We start from the raw sequence: 21,463 nt of genomic DNA, 5'->3' as shown, positions 1-21,463 counted from the left end.
CAGTCTCCCTGGTGTTTTCTAGACTGGCCTCAAACCCGTGAGCCCCTGCCTGAGCCCCTACCTGTGCTCCCAGGATACACGTGTGTGCTGCGGTACCCACATGGCCTCCCCTTCTTACTAGTGCTCACCACACTGTACTTAGCTAGCAGCCTTTTCTCATTTACTGTACCTTCCGTGTGGTCAGTCATCTGTTATTTAACACACTCATCCATCTCAGAGGCTTACTCTCTGATTTGCACAAGAGCGCCCTTTGGGGGTTGTTTGGTGCTTGCATGCACTGGACACCTTCCTGGGCCTTTGGAAATAGTTTACACAGGGAAGAGCCCTAGGCCCGTTCGTGCTGTCATCAAGTGACAGGTGTCTGTGTTTTGACGCTCTAAAGCTCTGAAACGCATGGCCTTGAGCTAATGTAATATCTTACTTTCAGATTTTAATAGTAGGAATAAGAAACAGGAAATCTGTTTAATAGTGGTGCTCTCAACACTGTTATTAAGAGATCGCTGTTTCTAGATACGGCCGGAACACACTCATTCAGTTTGAAGACTTTGGAAATCATAATGCATTCAGGTTCTTAAGAAAATACCGGGAAAAATACTGTACCTTCAATGATGACATTCAAGGTAAAGCAAAAATGAAAGGATTTCTCCCACTTTTTAAGCATTTATAATGTATCTTCTGTTTGTTTCATTTTTTTTAACATCTTGGGTTTTCCTGCAGGGACAGCTGCAGTCGCTTTGTCAGGACTTCTTGCAACCCAAAAAGTTATTAATAAGCCAGTCTCAGAACACAGAATCTTATTTCTTGGAGCAGGAGAGGTAAGTGTTTAAACCTTTTTACAATTTAAAAACCAATACTTTGTTTTCTTATAAAGTAAGACTGGCCAGGGGTGGTGGCACATTCCTTTATCCTACTACGTTCAGGAGGCAGAAGCAGGCAGATCTCTGAGTTTGAGGCCAGCCTGATCTACATACTGCATTCTAGGACAGCCAGGGCTATATAGAAAAGACTGTCTCAAAAGGGAAAACAAAAAAAAAAGGTGAAGGAAGAAAGTGAGACAGCATATTGATGCTTATTGAAGAGCACGATGAATTTAGAATTCACTGAAATGGGGCAAATCATGGTCTCTCACGAGACAAAGGATCTACTTACGTGTGCTTCCTAAGGGGGGACTGAAGCAAATGAGCACCACCTCTTACTCTAGTCTCAGCTTTTAAATATGTGTTTACCGCGCAGGCTGCACTTGGAATCGCAAATCTTATAGTTATGTCGATGGTGGAAAGTGGCCTCTCAGAAGAGGAGGCCCAGAGGAGGATCTGGATGTTCGACAAGAACGGCTTGCTCGTTAAGGTAAGGGTGCGGAGCTCGGAGAAACAGCGCAGCGTTTGCCTGTGGTGTCTGAGATGGGTGTCGACGGTACCTTCCCTTACAGCCTCACATCTCACTGACTGGCCACAGTGTGCGGGAGCTGGCCTCCACGGTGTTGTCAGCAGAGATCGTCCCCTCTTGCTGCCTCTCCTGGTTTCATTTTTGTGGCTCTGATAAAGTAACCCTGACCAAAAGCAATATAGGGGAGAGGGGGCTCACTTGGCTTCTAATTGCAATCATAATCCATTCCTGTGGGGAAGTCAAGGCAGAAACTGAAAGCGTCACTCCATAGGCAAGAGCAGAGAGAAGAAATGCATGCACGCCTGCGTGCTATCAGCTGCCTTTGCTCTTACACTGTCAAGGCTAGCCCGTGACATGCGGGCATCCATATTCAGGCTAGGCTCTGTCCCGCTCTCCACGCATATGTGCCTGTTTCCCACTAGGCATGCTCAAAGGTCTAGATAATTCCTCATTTACACTCTTGTCAACTGATTCTAGGTTGCACCATGAAATTGGCAGTTACAGATGACAAGTATACTCTTTTTTTTATAAAGACTTCTATTTCATAATAAATCATAACCTGCCTGCTGGTATCACACTTATTCTCTTGCTTTGTTCTCAAACTCTTAGGAGATGAAGTAGTTATTATGTCTGACTGTATTTGACCCTTCTAAACTAAAATGTTGTGTAGATCTGGGGAGTGATCCCAAGGCCATATGTGTGCCAGACAAGCCTAAGCCTTCTACTGTTGGGCTGCAGTCCCTAGCACTAAAATTAATTTTGTAAACTATTAGCAATACATCTACTATTTTAGCAGAGACTCTTACATATTGTAGTCTGGTTTAAGTCACAATCCTTGGTGTCACCCCATGTGTAGTAGAGAGCTTCCGGATTATTTTAACAACTTCTGAGCCTACCTGACTGTGTTCCTTTGCATTGGCTACTATTTTTAGTCATCTAAAGAATATCTTAGGTCATATGTAACATATTTTTATCTATCCAGTATGCAGTGCTATTTTATTGTCCCATGCCTGCATTGTAGTCTAATGACAGACAGTTCCTGTGCATTTACATGTTTTGTCCATGCTGTCTCCATGTACATTCACATGCATAGAGCATGTGTGTGGCTCTATCCTGGTCCTTCGCCCTTCACTGGTGTCAGTGATCAGATGTTGGGATAACATTTATGTCCTGTCAGAACTCCTGTCCTTTGGTGGGGAGGGGTGGGAGTGGGGGTTCCTTTTTTAAATGAAATTTTATAATCACAGAAACAAGTTTAAAATGAGCATAGAAGGCTAGAGAGGGGGTCAGCAGCTAAGAGCGCTTGCTTCTCTTGCAGAGGACATTTTTCCTTCTTAATGATCAGGGTCTTGCTTTTTCAAAGTCATCAGTTTCAAAGAGCCGGAGACAGGATACAAACCTAGGAATGTCGCCTGAGTATAAAGGCCAGATGGAAGTGTTGAGCTGTCCCCACGGTGCTGTAGCTCCAGTGTTTGCTGTGCACGTAGGATGGAAGGGCTGTAAACAGCACACGTTTAGGGTCTGGGGCTAACGTGATTGTAGTGTTGGTGACTACAACAGCTTTCTCCCACCCAGGTGTGTTTTTGTGTTGTGTGTTTTGTGTTTGTGTTTTAGAATGGATGGGTAGCTGGGCCTGTGGGCGGTGGGCTCTCAATCTCTCCTACTGATACAAACCGTGTCATCCTTTTGGAGACAGGGAGTGTTTCCCACTCCGTTCCCACTGCAGAACAGAGATGATACGCAGATGATGTACGAAGCCAGCATTCCAGTAGTCTTGACCTTTTTTCACTTAGAGACGGGGAGGGGAGTGCAAGACTTTAACTGTATAGTGAGCTCGAGACCAGCTCAACTAAGGCCTTGTAAGACCCTGTCTCGAAGCGGGAGGGGAGTCGGTGAGTTCGTCTCAGCACTGGAATATTTGACTGGTGTGTTCAAGACCCTGAGTTCTAGTGCTGGCACCAAAACAAGCTTTTGTTGTGGCTGTTTGTCAGTTTACTAGGCTGTGTATATTTGCTATATCGCTATATTACATTTCTAAAATACTGAAGAGTCTTAGTTATTATACTGAATTTAGGAGGACTTCATGGCGGGAATGAGTGTTTGAGAGAGACTGCAAAATTTCTGGAAATAATTGGTTTGATGAACTATATTTTTGGATTCTTTGAAGTTAGAATTAGCAGATTGAAGAGAAAAGTAAATGAGATATTTGTGTTATAAGGACAAAATCTATCTAATTGATAATTCGTGTGTTCAGTTTATCCTTAATACGCACTTACTGATGCTGTTTTTGTTTTTGTTTTTTATCAAAACATTCAGGGACGGACTGCAAGCATAGATAGTAACCAGGAACCATTTGCTCACCGGGCCCCAGAGAACATACCTGGAACTTTTGAAGATGCAGTAAATGAACTTAAGCCTTCAGTTATTATTGGTAAGTGAGGCTGTTGTTTAATAACCCTGTTACTTAGCTGTCTGCCATAACTACCATGTATGATTACTAAAGTAAATTGTGTTATTTTACCTCGCCTTCAGGATATGCAGATGGTCTCTCAGTATAGGAGACTGGTGCCAAGCCCTGTTGGACACACCCAAACCTCCTGCACCTAAGTCCCCTATGTTAAGAGGTGTAGGACTTATGCATAGCTTGTGCACACTGCACTGTATACTTGAGTGCACTCTAGTGACTAATGCTTAAAGACTGTAAATGTTATATAAGTGGTTCTTCAGCTGCATTATTAGGGAGTAGTATACACATACTTAGTACATACACGGTTTTGTTTACTTCAGCATTTTCAGTCTATATTGAAAATGTACATTTATTTAATCTGAATTCAAAATCCCACAGATAAAGAGGGCTAACTCAAAATAGCTTTTTTGACTGTGGTGTATAAAGGTTTTAAGAGACAGAATTCTGTGCTAGGCATAGGGGTACACACTTGTAATCTCAACACTTTATGTGCTCAGGGTTGGCTTGGGCTACATGGCATTATCAAAAACTGGAAATGGAAGCCGGGCGTGGTGGCGCACGCCTTTAATCCCAGCACTCGGGAGGCAGAGGCAGGCGGATCATTGTGAGTTCAAGGCCAGCCTGGTCTACAGAGTGAGTCCAGGATGGCCAAGGCTACACAGAGAAACTCTGTCTCGAAAAACCAAAAACAAAAAAAACAAAAAAACAAAACAAAACAAAAAAACCTGGAAATGGAGCCAGCAAGATGGCTCAGCAGGGAAAGGTGCTTGCTGCGGAAAGCCTGATGGTGTGAGGTTAGCCCCCAGGATCCCCAGAGCAGGGAAGGAGCATCTTCCACAAGTTGTCCTCTCTATGTACTCCACAGCAAGGCGCTAAGTAGATAAATGTCATTATAAAATTACATTTTAACTGTTTAACTGGAAACAAAACCGGAGCCATTTATTCTCCTGTAGACTAGCTTTGAACATCTGGGCTCTAGTAATTGTCCTACCTGATCCTTTGAAGGGGCTGGGACTACATACCTGCCTCTTTATGGTGTTTTGCTTTTAGAGTTGTTGTGACTATTAAACTCAACCTTAAAAGGCCAAGGTCATTTGACACTCTCTACCAGGAAAATTCAGAGCAGAGTGAGAAGTTCATTGGCAACAAAGTAGAGACTTTCCATGAGTTTTGTGAGGCACGTGTAGCTGACGTCTGTGGTGACAGAGGCCTCAGTCCCCAGCACGGATGCTATTCGAGTCTCTGTAGCTATAGGTTTGAGTTCACAGTCTTGTGATTTTTCTAGTTTTCATGTAGGAACTCTGTTTAATGTAGAATAAAGCCTCCACAGTGAGCTCCTGTGCTCCGAAAAGTATGCCTGTGCTGACTCACTGGTAAGAGTACACACACAAGAGAGAAGAAAGCTTAGAAGGTACTCTCCTCCACTTCTCTCAGAACTCAGTGTGGAAACCTGAGACTGTATCCAGTAAAGAGATGCCTGTTGTGTATCTGTGGAGGACCAAGGAAACAAAGAAGGAAGTTGAGGGGCTGCTCTCAGTTACGGCATCACTAGTTACCTCCATATCCCACCCTTCACACTGATCTTCCATAGTGCTGTACACATTTGTCATAGCTTTTTGAAGAAAAAAATGTATTTTTCTGTTTATTTGCAACTATAGTCTTGTTTGCATTATATATATATATATATATATATATATATATATATATATATATTTTTTTTTTTTTTTTTTTTTTTTTTTTTTTTTTTTTTTTAGTGCATTGTTCTTGCTTGGCAAACTACCTGCCACTTAACCAAATCCCCAGTCCCAACATTCCATGTTTTGGGTTTTTGTTTTGTTTTGTGTAGACAGTGTCTCACTATGTAGACCAGGTTGGCCTCAGACTTAGAGATTTGCCTGCCTCTGGCTCCTGAGTGCTGCAATTAAAGGCGTGCATCACCACACCCAGCCCCTACATTTGTTTTTATACCTATGGTCCAATTTAGTGTCTGGAACATGGTAAGAAATTAATAAAGGTAAACTCAACTGCATCAGAAAGTTGATGGCTTTAGTTAGGACAGTCTTCAACAGTTCAGAATTCCCAGCTGAGCTCAGGGTGTTGAGTATAAAGAATTCCCATTGCTTAGCAATGAGCACCGAGGTTTTGCTGCATTTTAATTTTTTTTTTAGCAGTGGCAAGCTGCACATAAAACATAGCTTCCTACTAGTTTTAAGTGTACAATTTGTGATATTCCCATGTCCGTGCAGCCAGTCTTCAGAACCATTCCGGCCCAATAAAACTGCAACTCTAAGCCCTTTAAATAACTCAGCATTTCCCCTGGCCATGGCAGCTACTGGTGTCTCTCTGAGGGTCTGTTTCTGGTCCCTCGGGTGGGTAGACTCACACAGCATGGCTGCCTGGCACTGGTTAGAATTACAGAGATAGTCATGCTTTCTATAACTTTTCCTAGAATTTACTGTGTATGCTAGACAATAAATATTTAAGTGAACATTTTCAGAGTTTCATGGGTTTTCTTTTTTTATCTGAAGCAGTGTTTCTATAGTATCCTCTTGGCAATACAAAATCTATCTTTGTAATGATACTTGTGGTTTTGTAGCGGTAAATGTATTGTAGAAACAACTGTTAGTGAGAACTAGTTTGTTACACCTGTGCTGAAGTTGCTTTTTTCCTTTATTTATTGCAGGAGTGGCAGGTGCTGGCCGGCTTTTTACTCCTGGCGTAATCAAAGCCATGGCCTGCATCAACGAGAGGCCTATAATATTTGCTTTAAGCAATCCTACAGCCCAGGCTGAGTGCACAGCCGAGGAAGCGTATACGCTTACAGAGGTACTGTCAACGAAAACGGTGCAAGTTGCTTATGTGTTTTATGGCTGGTTAGTTGCACATTCTTGCACGCGTGGTGTATTAGTGCTTAAGTGGAGATTGTGGTGGTTCACCAATCTAATATAAACTAAACGTATTGGTTCTGAAAGCAGTTACGTAACACCAGCCACTGTGTATTTTGAAACCAAGCATGCTTCTCTTTTCCTGATGTTCTATTAATTCTTTTTATTTAGAAACTACCCACTTAGCTATGCTTTACATTTAAGTTTTGTTTGGCTTTTGTTTATTTGTTGTTTGTTTGTTTTTGGTAGCCATCCTTCCTGCCTGTTTCCTTCTATCTGGGATCATTTTCCTCTTCCCAGAAGAACTTCTTAGGTATGAGTGTGAAGAATTCTCTTGATAGGATGTTTTGCCTTCATTTTGAAGGGCCATTTTCACCCCACATGGAATGAACATTTGACAGTTGCTGTATTTCAGTACTGTTTTTTTGTTTTGTTTTGTTTTGTTTTTTTGAAATATGTCTTGACGGCATTGCTTTGGGCTTTGAGCGAGAGCCTGGGGTACGATTTTCTTCGTCAGTTCTCCCTGGAGGTTCAAGTACTCTGAGTTTGTCTGCGGCTGGATGGCTGACTGCTAAGGTTTGGTTTGGTTTTGGAAACATGCGGCTGGGCCGTCTGCTTTGGTCATGTTCTCTCTTGTGAGACTCCATTTGCATAGCCAGGACTTCAACCATGTCGGTATTTCTATTTTTGTGTGAGCTGCCCCCTTTGCTCTGGTTTTCCATACGGTAGTCTTAGGTTCCTACTGTGTTAGTCTGGCTTTGGGTTCTTTATTTCAGTTCTTGTATGTGCTTTCAATTGTAGAAAATCAAAATAGTCAAAAATTCTGCTTTCTTGCCTTTATTTTTTATTTGTTTCAGATGCCTTTCGCCGCCAGCTTTTGTCTTTGTTCAGGATGGCTTTTGTTTTAAACTGATGGCTGTCTGGAATGGATTTCTTATTCACCCAGACTATTAGCGAGTCAGTGCTTTTGGGGCCTTTGACGATGGTACTGTAGTGCATTTCAGCTACAGATACTGGCTTACGTACTGTCATGTAGTGGTGTTTCCCCAGGGTTCTGTGAGATGGTGCTTTAATCTCCATCATGTGATCACTTCTTACATTCTTGTAGGTGATCAAATGACTCCAGGAATTAGGAGCTTTTGCTTTGGGGGGGGGGTGCGGGGGGCAGGGTTCTGTGTAACCTGTAGCCTTGCAGATGTACACATTTAGGCAAGCAAGCCACCACTAAGCTATATTCCTAGGTCCTAGGCAGTGAATTTTACAGTTTCGTCTACTATGATATGCCAAGTTCTCCTTTAACTTCTTGAATATGTGAAGATTCATGGCTGTACTTGTTAGGTTATACTCCTGAGAATAGAGAATGCAGTGACTCCTTCATGTCCTCACTGCTAACAGCTCCCTGAGAACCTTGCAGCTTTCATATCTCCCAGATCATTTAGCTCTTAAATAACAATTGTGCATGTATCTCTCAGAAGTTGAGTCTTTTAAAAATGATGATACAAATGCTAGTAAGATGGCCCAGCAGGTAAAGGCTTTTGTCACTCACCCTGACAACCTTCGTTCAGTTTCTAGAATCCATACAGTGGAAGGAGAGAACTGACTCCCACAATTTGTCCTCTTACCTTTGCATGTGTGACCTGGCAGGAGCTTGCATACCTCCCTCCAGTAAACAAATAAATAAGTGATCAAAAATATATAATTATGAATAGCACTGTACCATATTTAAAATTTAAAAGCATTTTTAAAATGTTATTCTGTGTTTATGAGTGTGGGCACACACATGCTACATCATGTGTGTATTGGTCAGGGGACAATTTGGGGGACTCATTTTCCTTTATCCTGTAGTTCCTGGGGCTCAGACTCAAGCAGTTAGGCTTGGCAGCCTGCATAGTTACCCCAAGTCACTCCCTGCCCCCACTTCTGACTTGTAGTCCTTATTTTACCCTCCGGCATAACTTGTAGTTTCCTACTGAAGATCTTTTCCCTTTGTGGAATTGTTGTTGTTATTGCTATTGTTTCCCTTTGTGGAGTTGTTGTTTGTTTGTTTGTTTTGAAACAAGGCCCTGCTCTGTAGCCCAGGTTTGAAACTTAGTACTGTCTGCTTGAGCCTCCAGGATGCTCGGATTACAGGACTTGCCAGCTACCACACCTGACTATTGACATTTTTTGTTTTTTATTTAATTTCCTGAGTACTTGAAGTACAGTTAAAGCTTCTGACTGTAACAAAATCTCACTTTCTGTAAGTTCATTTTATTAACCCCTCCTCCCGCACCTTAGTAATTAGTTTTAATTCTCTTGGAAGCCTGGTTGTTTGTTGTTTGTATGTCTGAGTGTTGGCGAGTGTGGATGGCAGGTTGTAGCAGTTCCTTGAGGCTCAGGGTGACTGCATCTTACTTGGGGCCTTTACTTCTCCTCTACTGGCTGGTGGGCTGGACTTGGTGGTCATAATCCGCTTAGCACAGTGTAGGAAAGGTCGAGGAGATTCCGTCCTGTCCTCACTCCTTCCTGAGGTGTTTACTTAACAGCCTTCATCTCCCTGAACTTCAGTTTTCCTGTGTTGGTCTATGACTCCCCGAAGCTTTGCTGCTGGGATCACTTGTGGGTCTCAGGACCCTTCTTCTTTCTACCAGCCCCCTCCCCAGCCTCAAACATGGGGTGCTATGGAGACACTCTGCTTCTTTTAAAACTCTGTAAGATACATTTCTTCGCTGTCCCAGAGGGGAATGAGTATAGACCGACCTGGAATGTCATGCCGAAGCAGGGCGTGCAGAATTGTTTTGGACTTAGTTTCATGTTGCAAATGGGCTCAGCATTTCTTTTTCTCATTGTTACAGGGCGTCTGTTCTCCCTGCTCCTTCTGCTCGGGTGTCACTACTCTGTTAGAAAAAGTAAACTCTTGTGAACATTAGTTTCTAGTAGATAGAGTTATTTTAAGCGTATGATGCTGATTGAAATCCTTTCTTTTTAAATCAGTGACATATTAACATAAAGAGGTTTTTGTTTTTCTAAACTGACTCCCCTGTCTGGCCTCCACCACAGTCACCAGGTGTGCACATGCTGCGCAGACTTACACACAGCAAACAAGGTTTTCAGCAAAGGTAAATGATAAAGCACCCAGCTCACAGCTGGCTGAACAGATGTACCCCCAACAGGAGCAAATTAATTTTGCTATTTCCCACTCCAGTGTGAGTCTTTATTGAGATGATAATTATTACCAATTTTAATTTTATAAAGGGAGTAGAAGTGTTAAGGTTTAAAGAGTTAGGTAGGTATTTTTTAACTTCATTTGATTATACAGTATCCCAAAACAAGCCTCATTCTCATAACAGCTTTAGATTAAAGGGTTGTTGTGTCGTAATGATTTCTTGTTTCCAGGTAATTAGTTGTGTAACTTAACTTCAAGACTTAATCTTTTCTGAGTATTTCTGAATAAGTGAACAGAAACATTGGAATCGGTTCATCTTATTAACAGGGCAGGTGTTTGTTTGCCAGTGGCAGCCCATTTGAGCCAGTGAGACTCCAGGATGGACAAGTCTTCACCCCAGGCCAAGGAAACAACGCATATATTTTTCCAGGTAAATGCCAACGTTACAGATGCTATACGTTAATTGCATAAAAATATTTCAAGGGCTGGCTTTTCCAGAGAACCCAGTTTGATTCCCAGCATGCACGTGGAGGCTCATCAACACTGCATGAAAGTGATGCAGAGACATACATGTAGGCAAAATAGATACATAAAAAAAAAAAACAAAAAACAAAAAACACCATTTTCATGGAATTCTATAGAATTTAAGATTGACGTAACCAGTAGTATTTTCAGAAGTGTGATATGTACAGGGAAGCAAGGACTTCAGTAATTCTAACCTGTTGTTTTCTTTGAAATTTTCTGTATACAGCTAGACGATTTTTTTTTTTTTTAAGATTTATTTATTTATTATGTATATATTGTTTTGCCTGCAGGCCAGAAGAGGGCACCGCATCTCACTATAGATGGTTTGAACCACCATGTGGTTGCTGGGAATTAAACTCAAGAGCTTTGGAAGAGCAGACAGTGCTCTTAACCTCTGAGCCATCTCTCCGGCCCGTTAGACTTTATTATAGAAATAATATAGTACATACTGCATAGAAGTACAGAGGAGCAGAAGGCTGTTGTATTTCAGCTCTGTTGATACCTTTTCATCACACTGTGAAATGTAACCGCTGTCAGGTGTTTGCTCTTCTCCTTGTGGCTAAAATCGACAGGTGTGTCCCTTCAGTTTGGTCCTTCTAAATTGTCTGTAGATGGCAATTTCCCTCTGAGCCATTGGCAAAACTGCACACGTCCCTTCTGCCTCTCGCTCTCCTGCTGCCCTGTGTCTTACTTGTTCTAACTCATTGCCATTACCTTATACAGCAAAGGGGTTTGTTACAAGTTTATGTTTGGTGTCTGTGATGTGTGTGTGCATGTGTACATGAGTGTGTGCATGTGTACATGAGTGTGTGCACAGCCAGAGGAGAACATCGAGTGTCCTTGACGGCTCTCTGTCCTATTCCTTTGAAGTATGGTCTCTTCCTGAACGTGGAGTTCATTTCTCTCAGCTACTCTGGCAGCCAGCAAACCCCAGCAATTTTGTCTCCATGCTTACAGCTCAGTGCTGTGGTTACTAGTGCACACAAGACCACTCCAGGCTTTTTATGTGGGTCCTGGGGTCCAAGTTTGGGTCCTGAATGGTTGTACAGCAAGCCCTCTGAACCACTGAGTTATCCAGAGATTAAGTTTTCATCAGCTTGCCAAATGAAGAAGGAAAATATGCCAGTGTTTAGGCTTTATCTTGTTACACCTCTCAGTGTTGCTTGGTTGCTATCGCTACACCATGGAGAGCTTTTCAGCAATTATGTGGTGATCTGCTGACTTCCGTGCTTTGTCTAGATTGACTCTTGAGTATCCAAAACCATTATTATAAAAAAATCATGACTACATAATTACTAGTCACCAACTAGATTGCCACTTGGTAAGTACAGACTTTGTTGCCGTTGAGGTTTTCTACAGGTATCAAGCCCCCTTTCAGTTCCTTGCCTTTACTTCTTGATCTCTGCAGCACACCGTCTCCGAGCTCATCTTCTGCACAGGCACCCCACCCACTCTGTTCTGTCTTTCTAGAATATAGCTTTGAATAAGCCTTTAAAAATATTTCTAAAGATTTTCTGAAGCCAAGTGTGGCCATAAAGGCCTGTGATCCTAGAACTTAGAGGCTGAGGCAGTAGAATTATCATGAGTTTGAGGCCTGTCTGGGCCACATAGCAAGTGCATGTCAGCCTGGATTGCATAGCAAGACTTCCTCTCCAGAAAATCAAAGCCCATGAAACATTGTAAGTTTACAGATCTCAAATATCTTTGTTTTCTCTCTCACTGGATTGTTTGAGAGAGATTTGTAAAGTCATTGTCCTCTGACCTTTGAGGCCTCTCTTCCATGCACTTTTGTTAGGTCCATGGTGCCATGATGTAGTCAGGACTGTCTCATTCATCCATATAATACAAGGTTTTTCTCTTTCACAGTCTTTGCAGTTTTTGTTTCAATTGTGCCTGGGCTTGGGATTAGCTCCATTGTCATGCACATCTGTGGGTGAGCAACTTCACCATAAAAACACAAGTTTACATAAGAATTTTTATTTACTTTATTTTCTCATTTCCCTTCCTTTATTTAATCTTTTTTCTACATGGAGCTTATGGTTGATCATAGTTGAATCCCTATACTGTCACCGACTTCTAAATATCATTTTTACCTTCTAGTCATATCTTTAACATGGGCAGCTTCTTTGGAACTTTCTCACTCAACCTGTCCTGATTTTTAGTACTTTTAGTGTATACTCTGAGGTTCTTCAAAGACATCACACAGTTTCATTCCTAATGACTTCAGTGTTTATCCATTAAGACAGTGAGTATAAATCAGGCACTTTGGTTTCTTTCCTCATGACTCTGTGATCACAGCAGCATAAAGAGAAGCCTTAACCACCTAGCAGCATGGCTACCGGTTCATGCTCTTTAACAGTTCGGTTTTCTTTTTTTAAGTTAAGGATCCTTTTTCTCTGCCTTGGAAACATTTCTTCCGTTGCGTTTATTCCCATAAGCTTCTGTTGCTCCTCCTTTGCCTTTTTAATTTCTTTCCTTTTTGTGGTGCTGAGGAGGGAACCGAGGACCTCATGGACGATAGGCTAGTGCTGTATCACTGAGCAACATTTAGAGAGGCTGTAGTGAGCAAAATAGGAGGCTGGCACAACTTCCTTTGCCACTTGTCGCCTTTCCCCTTACGGGTCTTCCTAGAGAGCTGGCATCAGGCTCTAGCTAAGTCATAGCTAGTGCAGGGCACTAGGCACACATGCACATTGTTACCACTTTCAGAGTAAACAGGGTATTTATTTAACCTGTGATCATCTGGTGCCTTTGTATGTGATGCGCCCCTCCTCCTTGTTGTTTAGATTGCATCTGAGACGTAGCATCCATAAAGACACTCCACCACCATCAATGATTTCTTTCTAGCATTTGGGTTTTAAATCACCCTAGTCTATCAAGTTGTATTTTCACATCATAAAGATGTGATAGCAAAGAAGAGAATACTTTGCTGGTTTTAACAAAGCTATTTTTAAAATTCAGATTTGACTTTTTAAAGGAGGTTTATTTAGTGTATTATTGTACAAGTATTTTGCCTGCGTGCGTATGTGTGCAACATGTGTGTGACTGGTGCTCATGGTGGTCCGAAGAGCATGTCACAGATCCTGGTGGCTGCTGCAAACTGAAGCCAGGTCCTCTGCCACCACAGCCAGTGCTCTTGACTACTGCCCATCACTCCGGCCCTCATATTTGACTCTTAAGAAATTCAGCAATTGATTATTTCATTGTAAAGTCATAAAGAGTGACCGATGAATACGAGTAGCCCTATGAATAGACAATGTAAAAGTAAAGACATCCCCACCAGCAGGAGATTGTCTGGAAGTCTTACAGAAAGAAAGCTACAACTTATGGCCGTGGTGATGTCAGAATTACCATCCTACCACTCTAACTAAAACTGGATAAAGACTTAAAACTCAAGACTGAATATAATGGTCTATGCCTATAATTTCAGTGCTTGGATGGAGCAGGAGGGACATGAGTTCAAAGCTATCATAGGGTACATATTAAGAAAAGAGGGGCAGGAGAAAGAGCTTATGTCTTTTGCAGAGGGCTCAGGTCCAGTTCCTAGCACCCACATGACAGCACATAACCATTTGTAACTCTAGGGGATCCAATGCCCTCTTATCGTCTCCAAGGGTACCAGGCACCCACATGGTGCACAGACACAGACACACAGACACACATGCAGGGAAAATACTTATACACATAGAATAAAAATAAGTAAGTCTTTAAAAAAAAAAAAAAGATAGAGAGAGATAAATAGACAGCCCTCAAAGATCAGAAGCCAATAATATATTGACTGATAAGATGTGAAATTTGGGGCTAGAGAGGTAGCTCAGAGGTTTATAGCACTGTCTGTTTTTCTAAAGGTCCTGAGTTCAGTTCCCAGCAAACACATGGTGGACCATCTATAATGAGATTTGGTGGCTTCTTCTGGTGTGCAGGCACACATGCAGGCAGAATACTATATAAATAATAAATAAATAAATAAATCTTGGGGGAAAAAAGTGAGCCGGCCATGGTGGTGCATGCCTTTAATCCCAGCACTCCAGAGGCAGGGTCAAGGTGTATCTCTGAGTTTGAGGCCAGCCTGGTCTACAAAGTGAGTCCAGGACAGCCAGGGCTGTTACAGAGAGACACCCTGCCTCAAATAACAAAAAAACAAACAAACAAACAAACAAAAAAAGTGAGATGGTGAGATTCTGGATCAAGAGTAAAGAGAGGAGAGCTTGGTGAAGTGGCCAGAATTTGTTGTGTTTGTTTGTCCTTGAAAAAGGACAGTGTTGCCATCTATCCAGGAATGACTCTCACCCTTATGAATGGCCACCCACCCTGGGTTGAAACTCTATGGGACCACACCTGGGAGTGGACTGTGGTTTATAACTGTGGATGGTCTGGAAAACTCCAGCCTTTGCTCTGGATACCAGTGCCCGGAAGAAGTAAATAGAAGCCTTCTCTGAAAACACAGTACCAGTCCTCAAGTTGTTTCTCTAGAGAAATGTACAAATGCCACTCTTGTTTGGAGGGGAAAAGGAGACCTGTGCAAACACCTGACAGCACGAGTCCAGCAGACACCACAGGACAAGATATGTTTAGGTCTATGTGGAAGGCAAGTGCTACAACACAAAGATGATTATTTTATAACAAAAAGCCAAGCTTGACAACTTAAGCCAGAATCATTAACTTCTAGAATTGAATAACAATAATACTCTAATGGGTGAATGACGATTAGACCAATGAAAATAACTGGAGGGCACCAGAGAAGGAAGAAAGTATAAATGAGGCGGAGTCAAAAGGGAAAATATGGAAAAGCAAGTAAGAAATAGACCTTTAATTGCCATTTATTAAAGTCCTGGAAGAAGATGAGCGTGGGAATGAAGCAGAGGCAGCACGGTAGGCTGCATGGCTAAGAATGCCTTTCAGTGAGTTCAGGATCAACCTCTGTGGGGTAGACCAGAAGTCTACTTCAGACCCTCACTGTGAGGCTTCAGAAAGAGAAGGAGAAATCATGATAGCAGCTGGTGCAACTGTGGGAACGTCAGGGAACATTGAAAGCCAAAACCAAAACTCCCAAAAACAAGAAGAAAGAAAAAAAGGAACCATAGACTGGGCAAGATAACTAGAAGACAAAACACTTGCTTTAGCCTTAGACACTTCAGTGTCTCCTTTAGAGTGAGGGAGACCACTATCAGAGAGGAGAGGGAGAGAGAGGTGTTAAAGAAACTGGGACTCCAGTGATGGCTCAGCAGGTAAAAGCACTGGCTGCTAGTCCAGAGTTGTCATCTAACAAAAGTCTCTCATAAAAAGTTACCAAAGCAGTGTTTCAAAGGGCATCTTCGAAAAAAACAGGCCTGTGTGAAAGCTTTTGAAGGAACTATAAATGTCCTCATAGTATTTCAAAACAAGATAGGATCTCAAGTTAGTAAACAGCAAATTCTTGAAAATAAAGGTGATAGTGCCAGGTGTGGTGGTGCACACCTTTAATCCCAGCACTTGGGAAGTAGAGGCAGGCGGAGCTCTGTGAGTTCGAGGCCAGCCTGGTCTACAAAGTGAGTCCAGGACAGCCAGTGCTACACAAAGAAACCCTGCCTCAAAATAAATAAATAATAAAAAAACCTCAAATATAGCAAAAGGGTTGTAATAGCAAAAGGGTTGTAATAAAGAAGTTATGAAGCCACTTAAAATCAGAGTTTGAGACAGGAGAAAGCAAATAAAGAATAAAGTTACATGTCGACTTCACAGTACAAGTTCAGAAAGTAGAAGTTTCAGCACAAAGGGAAAGAAAGAAAAAGGGAAGGACAAAGACTTCACAGTTTTCAGAGAGGAAGTGCTCACCACTGAGTGCCTGATGTAGTGGGTTTGGAAACATACCCCAAGACACAGTTTTATCAAATCAGAATCAAAGATCTCCGTGCTTACAGCCATGAGAAGACAGTTGTCCCAACAGGGCCTGAAGCCAGGCAGACCCTGGGCCAAGGCTGGAAGCTAGGAGATGCAGAGCTCTGCAGGAAACCTATTTCCAAACTAAAATTCTGAGCCCAGATGAGTGGAAAGAGGTAAACACATACATTTTGAGAAATGCTGAGTTTTGGAGGAAAAAAAATATTTCCTATCAATTGTTTCTCAGAACAAGTGCAGGAAAATCTGTCATTCTAGAAAAAAAGGGGCGGGGGTGTAAAAAAAAAGACTAGGAAAGGCGTGTTGGTAAACGGACTCACAGGAACACGTCCCTAAGTGACGGGTGAAGAGTGAGCTGAGCAAAGAGCCTCTGCCGAGGGTTATGTCAGAAAATACACAAGATGCCAAAATGCAAGGAAGTGGGGCAATTAAGGACGAATTCCAGGAAGAAATAATGTTTATTACTAAAAACCAGAATAAAGGGGGGGGGGGACGACAGAACATAAACTTGGGGAAAAGAAAATTTATACAAGGGGGAAATAGTCCCAGTTTAAGCATTAATGTAGCCTGGATTGAATAGCACCTAAAGTAAACAGTGAATGTAGACGGGGCCCAAATTATGTTTCTGTCCATATTTGAAAGAGAGAGAAGGCTGGAAATAGCAAGAGAACAGGATGCTGTGTTAGCCGGGAGGAGTCAGAGGTCTCCAAAGGTAAAAGTCTAAAGTAGTTAAAGCCAGTTATCAAAGACTCAACAGCAGTGAAACCGTCAGCTGAAGGCGCTGACCGTAGCTGCCCCTGCGGTGGCTCTGGCTGGTTGCTTGGCTGACTAGTGGTTCGTGTGTTCTCCCTACTCCCTCCCTCCCTTCATCCCCCTTTCTCTCCCTCCCCCACACTATGCGCGCGCGCGTGTGTGTGTGTGTGTGTGTGTGTGTGTGTGTGTGTGTGTGTGTGTCTGTCTGTCTGTCTGTCTGTCTGTCTCTCTTGCTCACTTTTTTGTTTGTTGGCATTGGGGATTGAAGTAGGCCCTGACACAAACCCATAAGTATTTGCTACGTTGATAAATGTAAAATATTGAGAAGTCCACTTATTCCTAAAATGAATTGTTAGGGAATAGGCAATGGACATGGGCAGAGGTCACTGCTTTCATCTAGTTCAGTGTTGCCTTCTTTCGGGCTGTTCGGGTTGGAAGCTCTTTACTGTTGACTTTTCTCGGCTTAGGAATTTAGCCCTTCATAATATGAAACGTGACCTAACTAAATAAACTGACCTGTATTCTAGGTGTGGCTTTAGCTGTTATTCTCTGTCAAACCCGACACATCAGTGACAGTGTTTTCTTAGAAGCTGCAAAGGTAATGTCTTAAATATTGCTGATCTTATATAAGGTTTGGAATATAGAGGTGACTAGATCCTAAAGCCAGAGTGTGTTCAGTCTGCATTATGGAGAAAAAGGAAGGTAGCAACCCATTACCTTTTATTTGTCTACTTTGTATTATGTTAACTTTTAAAAATCATAACTTCTCTCAAATATCTGTTGTAAGCTGTGAATCAGTTCATATTTATAGCATGCTGCCCCTGTGTCTTCTGTGCGGGTATATGAAGATAACATAATGCTCACACTCGGTCTCATGTGACCTTTCTTAGGAAGGTAACACCATGACAGCATAGATTCTGACAGCGTAGATAAAATGTAAGTCCTTCTGATCTTGATGGAACCCCACGCCTCTCAGAGGAGTTCTGAAGACCTCACAGTGGCACTAGTGCTGACGTCTGTTTTCTTCTTAGCTGTTGTTACTATGCTTTACATGTGTGAAGCAGACCGTCTGTTAAGGCTTTAGATCTGGTTACTTATTGCTTAGTGGTGAATGGTGTTTTTTGGTTCTGTTTTGTTTTGGTGGGGCTTTTTGGTTTTGTCTTTTGAGTCAGGCTCTCGCTGTGGAGTGCTGGCTAGCCTAGAACTCACAATGCAAATCATGCTGCCTTCAAACTCCCAGGGTCACCTGCTTCTGGGTGGGTGCTGAGATCAGAGGTGTGTCCCGCCATGCCCAGCCATGATGAACAGTTTAATTTCTACATCAGTCTAGTGTGCTCCTGTAGGAAATAAAAATTCTATTGTGTGTAATTTTCTGTTTCTTCAATGCTTTCTCCATTTTACTAGATTCCTCTGTTTAAACAAAAATATGATGCTCGTTTTCTTTCAGGCACTGACAAGTCAGTTGACAGATGAAGAATTAGCCCAGGGGAGGCTTTACCCCTCACTTGCTAATATTCAGGAAGTTTCTGTTAACATAGCTATTAAAGTAAGTAACTTACTCCAGTTTACATAAAGTCTAAAGATGTTTTCTTGTCCAAGTTATACAACGCAGTAGAAATAAGTTTCTCATACATGGAAGGAAGTTTCATGTGATAACATGTTCTGATTTTGTTTAAGAAGGGTATGATGTAGCCCAGGCTAGCCTGTCCCGTATGACAGTGAAGGAGACCTGGGTCACTGTAGGACTGTGAGCCCAGGCTTGTGGCACCCTGGCCTGGGGAAGGGAAGGGGTCTACTGCTGCTTCAGGGGCTGGCTTTCCTTTTTAAGAGAAAAGGCTCGGGCAGACATGCATGGCTTTGTACCCACAGGAGCCTGCAACCCTCTGACCACCTTGTGTCACACAGTGGCAGGACAGTTCTGCATCAGGACAGGGCTCCTCAGTTTGCCGCCAGCCACCCTGCATGCTTTCATGACCAACTGGGGCTCTTGATCACACCTTCCTCTTAGACATTTTGTCAGCATGTCTGTGGGGAAGAGATTGCCAGTGTGAGCTACCCTATGTTACAGATTAAAGCGCGAGCTTCCATTCACTTCGGCAGCACCGTAACGTTTTATGTTGCTACTCTGTGAGAAAGTGTCACATCTTTCTTTGAAGAGTCTTATCCCTTTTTAATTGGAGTTTCTTTCTCCTTCCTTCTTCCTTCCTTCCTTCGATTTTGAGATTATTTTTATTTTATGTGTATGAGTGTTTTGTCTACATGAATGTTAAGTACCACATGAGAAGGCCAGGAGGAGGTATCAGATCCGCTGGAACTGGGATTATAGGCAGTTGTGAGTTGCCATGCAGGCACTGGGAACTGAACCCTGGTCCTTACCAAGAGCAGCATGTGCTCCTAACCACTAGACCATCAACCGGCCCAGAATTTCAAGTTGCTTTGTTGTCTTATATTGTTGCCTCAGTAGATGAGCCTAAGAAAATTTAAAAACTTTTAGTTTATTCAACTCTTGTTATGACAGCGTTGTGGGGTTTTGTTTTTGTTGTTGTTGTTTTTGTCTTTTGCAGATTTTTACACTTTAATCAAAAGTGAACATTTTTCTTCCTATATATTTAAGAGAAAAGCACTAAAAATATAATACAGGAATTTAGAGTTTAAGAGAAACAGGATTTAAGACACTGGGCAACATATCTTGAACCAGAAAATGCATCAGAATTGCCTGGAACACTTGTTAACAGAGTCCAGGACTGCAGGACTGGGCTTTGGTCATAAGAGGCTTTGGAGATTTGGAGCGGAGCCCAGAGTCGGCATTTCCAAGTTTCCTGATGATGCCAATGCCTTTTGGAAAAAGAAAAGCACCGTCCTTTTGTGTTTGTATCTGTGTCTTGTAATGGTGTTTTATTTCTCTGATAGGTTACCATTCAGAGCCTAAACAGTAACGCTTTTGTTTCCAGGTTGCAGAATACCTGTATGCTAATAAGATGGCTTTCCGATACCCAGAACCTGAGGACAAGGCCAAATACGTGAAAGAAAGAATATGGCGGAGTGACTATGTCTCCCTGCTGCCGGATGTGTATGACTGGCCAGAGTCTTCACTGAAGCCTCCTCAGATATCAGAGTAGAAGCTTTCCCATTAAGACATTCTGTGCTCCAGGGACCCGCTATTTTCAGACAAAAAGATAATGTTCTCAGAGTTACAGTGTCGTCTGTTTTATTCCTCAGCACCACTTTGCTCGGCATTTTTTCCTGTGACTCTCACTTTCATTGGGGACAGATACGTTGAATCTGCTGTTAATGCCCTACTGTTCACGCCAGCCAGTGCCCACAGTGCAAGCCTGGTGTGCTGTAGCCCTGATGCTTCGCCATTCGTGCTGTTACATGAATGTATCTTTCACGTCTTTTGCTCAGTTCCTCTAGGCTGTGGACATGAGTATAAAATGTTGAGGAGACACCAAATTTTAACCTAATTCCAAAGAAAAATTGTCAGTCCTTAAAACTGCTTTTTCATATGTGCTTTTGCTTCATTTGACTTTCGTGCTCTGAAATCCCTGTAGTAGACAGACTTGGGGAAATCTGAAAAATAAAAAATAAAAAAAAATTCCCGATTTCCTAGAACCAAATCAAGGCTAGCTTTATAAAGTATAGAATAGTGGAGGAGCTGCTGCTGCCTTGAGACAAACTGAACAGTCCCATGCAACAGTGTACAAAACCACTTCTATTTAATAAAGATAATACTGTACTTTTATTTGCTTCAGTTACATTATCTTATTGACCAAGCAGAAACTTAAGTTTGTGGTTTATGAAAACCCAGTTTCATTATCCTCACTTCTAGTCGAGGGAGTATCACTACCTAATGTCACAACTAATGTCACATGACTTAGAAATAGTAGCTGAAGGAGTTAACTACAGCCTATTTCTGTCAGTCATTTTCTTTATTTTGCAGTAATTAGGGCTCCTCCTAGGATACATTCCTTTGAATATTAGCAGTGACATCTTTCTCTTCTGAGAATGGATAACAGATTCCAAGCTCAGTGGAGACAATAAAGTAGAGTTAGACCAGGAAATGCCTTTTTTTCAAGACCAGAGTCTCACTATGTAGCTTTGGCTGTCCTGGAACTCTGTAGACCAGGCTGACCTAGAACTACAGAGATCTACCCGCCTCTGCCTCCAGAGTGCTGGGATTAAAGTTGTGTCCCACAACACCCGGCAGCAACTGTCGGGTTTTTTTTGTCCCAGGAAGATGCTAAGAGCTGTATAAAGATATGGGTGCTCGAGAGACACGTGTTGGTGATTCTGAAGGACATCTCTAAAGTATTTGGAGAAATTTTATGGCTGTGGTATTCGCCTGTCTAGATGCTTTGAGGGACAAAGCTTGTTTTTATTTTGAGACTGTAGCAAGCTGTCCTGGAACTCACTATGTGTCTCTGG

The 21,463-nt window shown here is 42.2% G+C and overlaps 1 protein-coding gene across 1 annotated transcript in view; it reads left to right on the top strand.

The window, feature by feature from the left end:
* Positions 1 to 20,621, top strand: part of Me2 (malic enzyme 2) — a 44,712-nt gene extending 24,091 nt beyond the window's left edge. Inside the window, exons 8-16 of the mRNA XM_051163636.1 lie at positions 511 to 620; positions 718 to 815; positions 1,234 to 1,347; positions 3,703 to 3,817; positions 6,537 to 6,679; positions 10,211 to 10,313; positions 17,566 to 17,636; positions 18,486 to 18,584; positions 19,990 to 20,621. Of these exons, the coding sequence (XP_051019593.1) occupies positions 511 to 620; positions 718 to 815; positions 1,234 to 1,347; positions 3,703 to 3,817; positions 6,537 to 6,679; positions 10,211 to 10,313; positions 17,566 to 17,636; positions 18,486 to 18,584; positions 19,990 to 20,157 (1,021 nt within the window). The 3' untranslated portion in view covers positions 20,158 to 20,621. The remainder of the gene's footprint in view (positions 1 to 510; positions 621 to 717; positions 816 to 1,233; positions 1,348 to 3,702; positions 3,818 to 6,536; positions 6,680 to 10,210; positions 10,314 to 17,565; positions 17,637 to 18,485; positions 18,585 to 19,989) is intronic.
* The last annotated feature ends 842 nt before the right edge of the window (positions 20,622 to 21,463 follow it).

This window comes from Acomys russatus, chromosome 20, assembly GCF_903995435.1.
Source record: "Acomys russatus chromosome 20, mAcoRus1.1, whole genome shotgun sequence".
NCBI lineage: Eukaryota > Metazoa > Chordata > Mammalia > Rodentia > Muridae > Acomys > Acomys russatus.
This window is presented reverse-complemented; position numbering and strand designations above follow the sequence as displayed.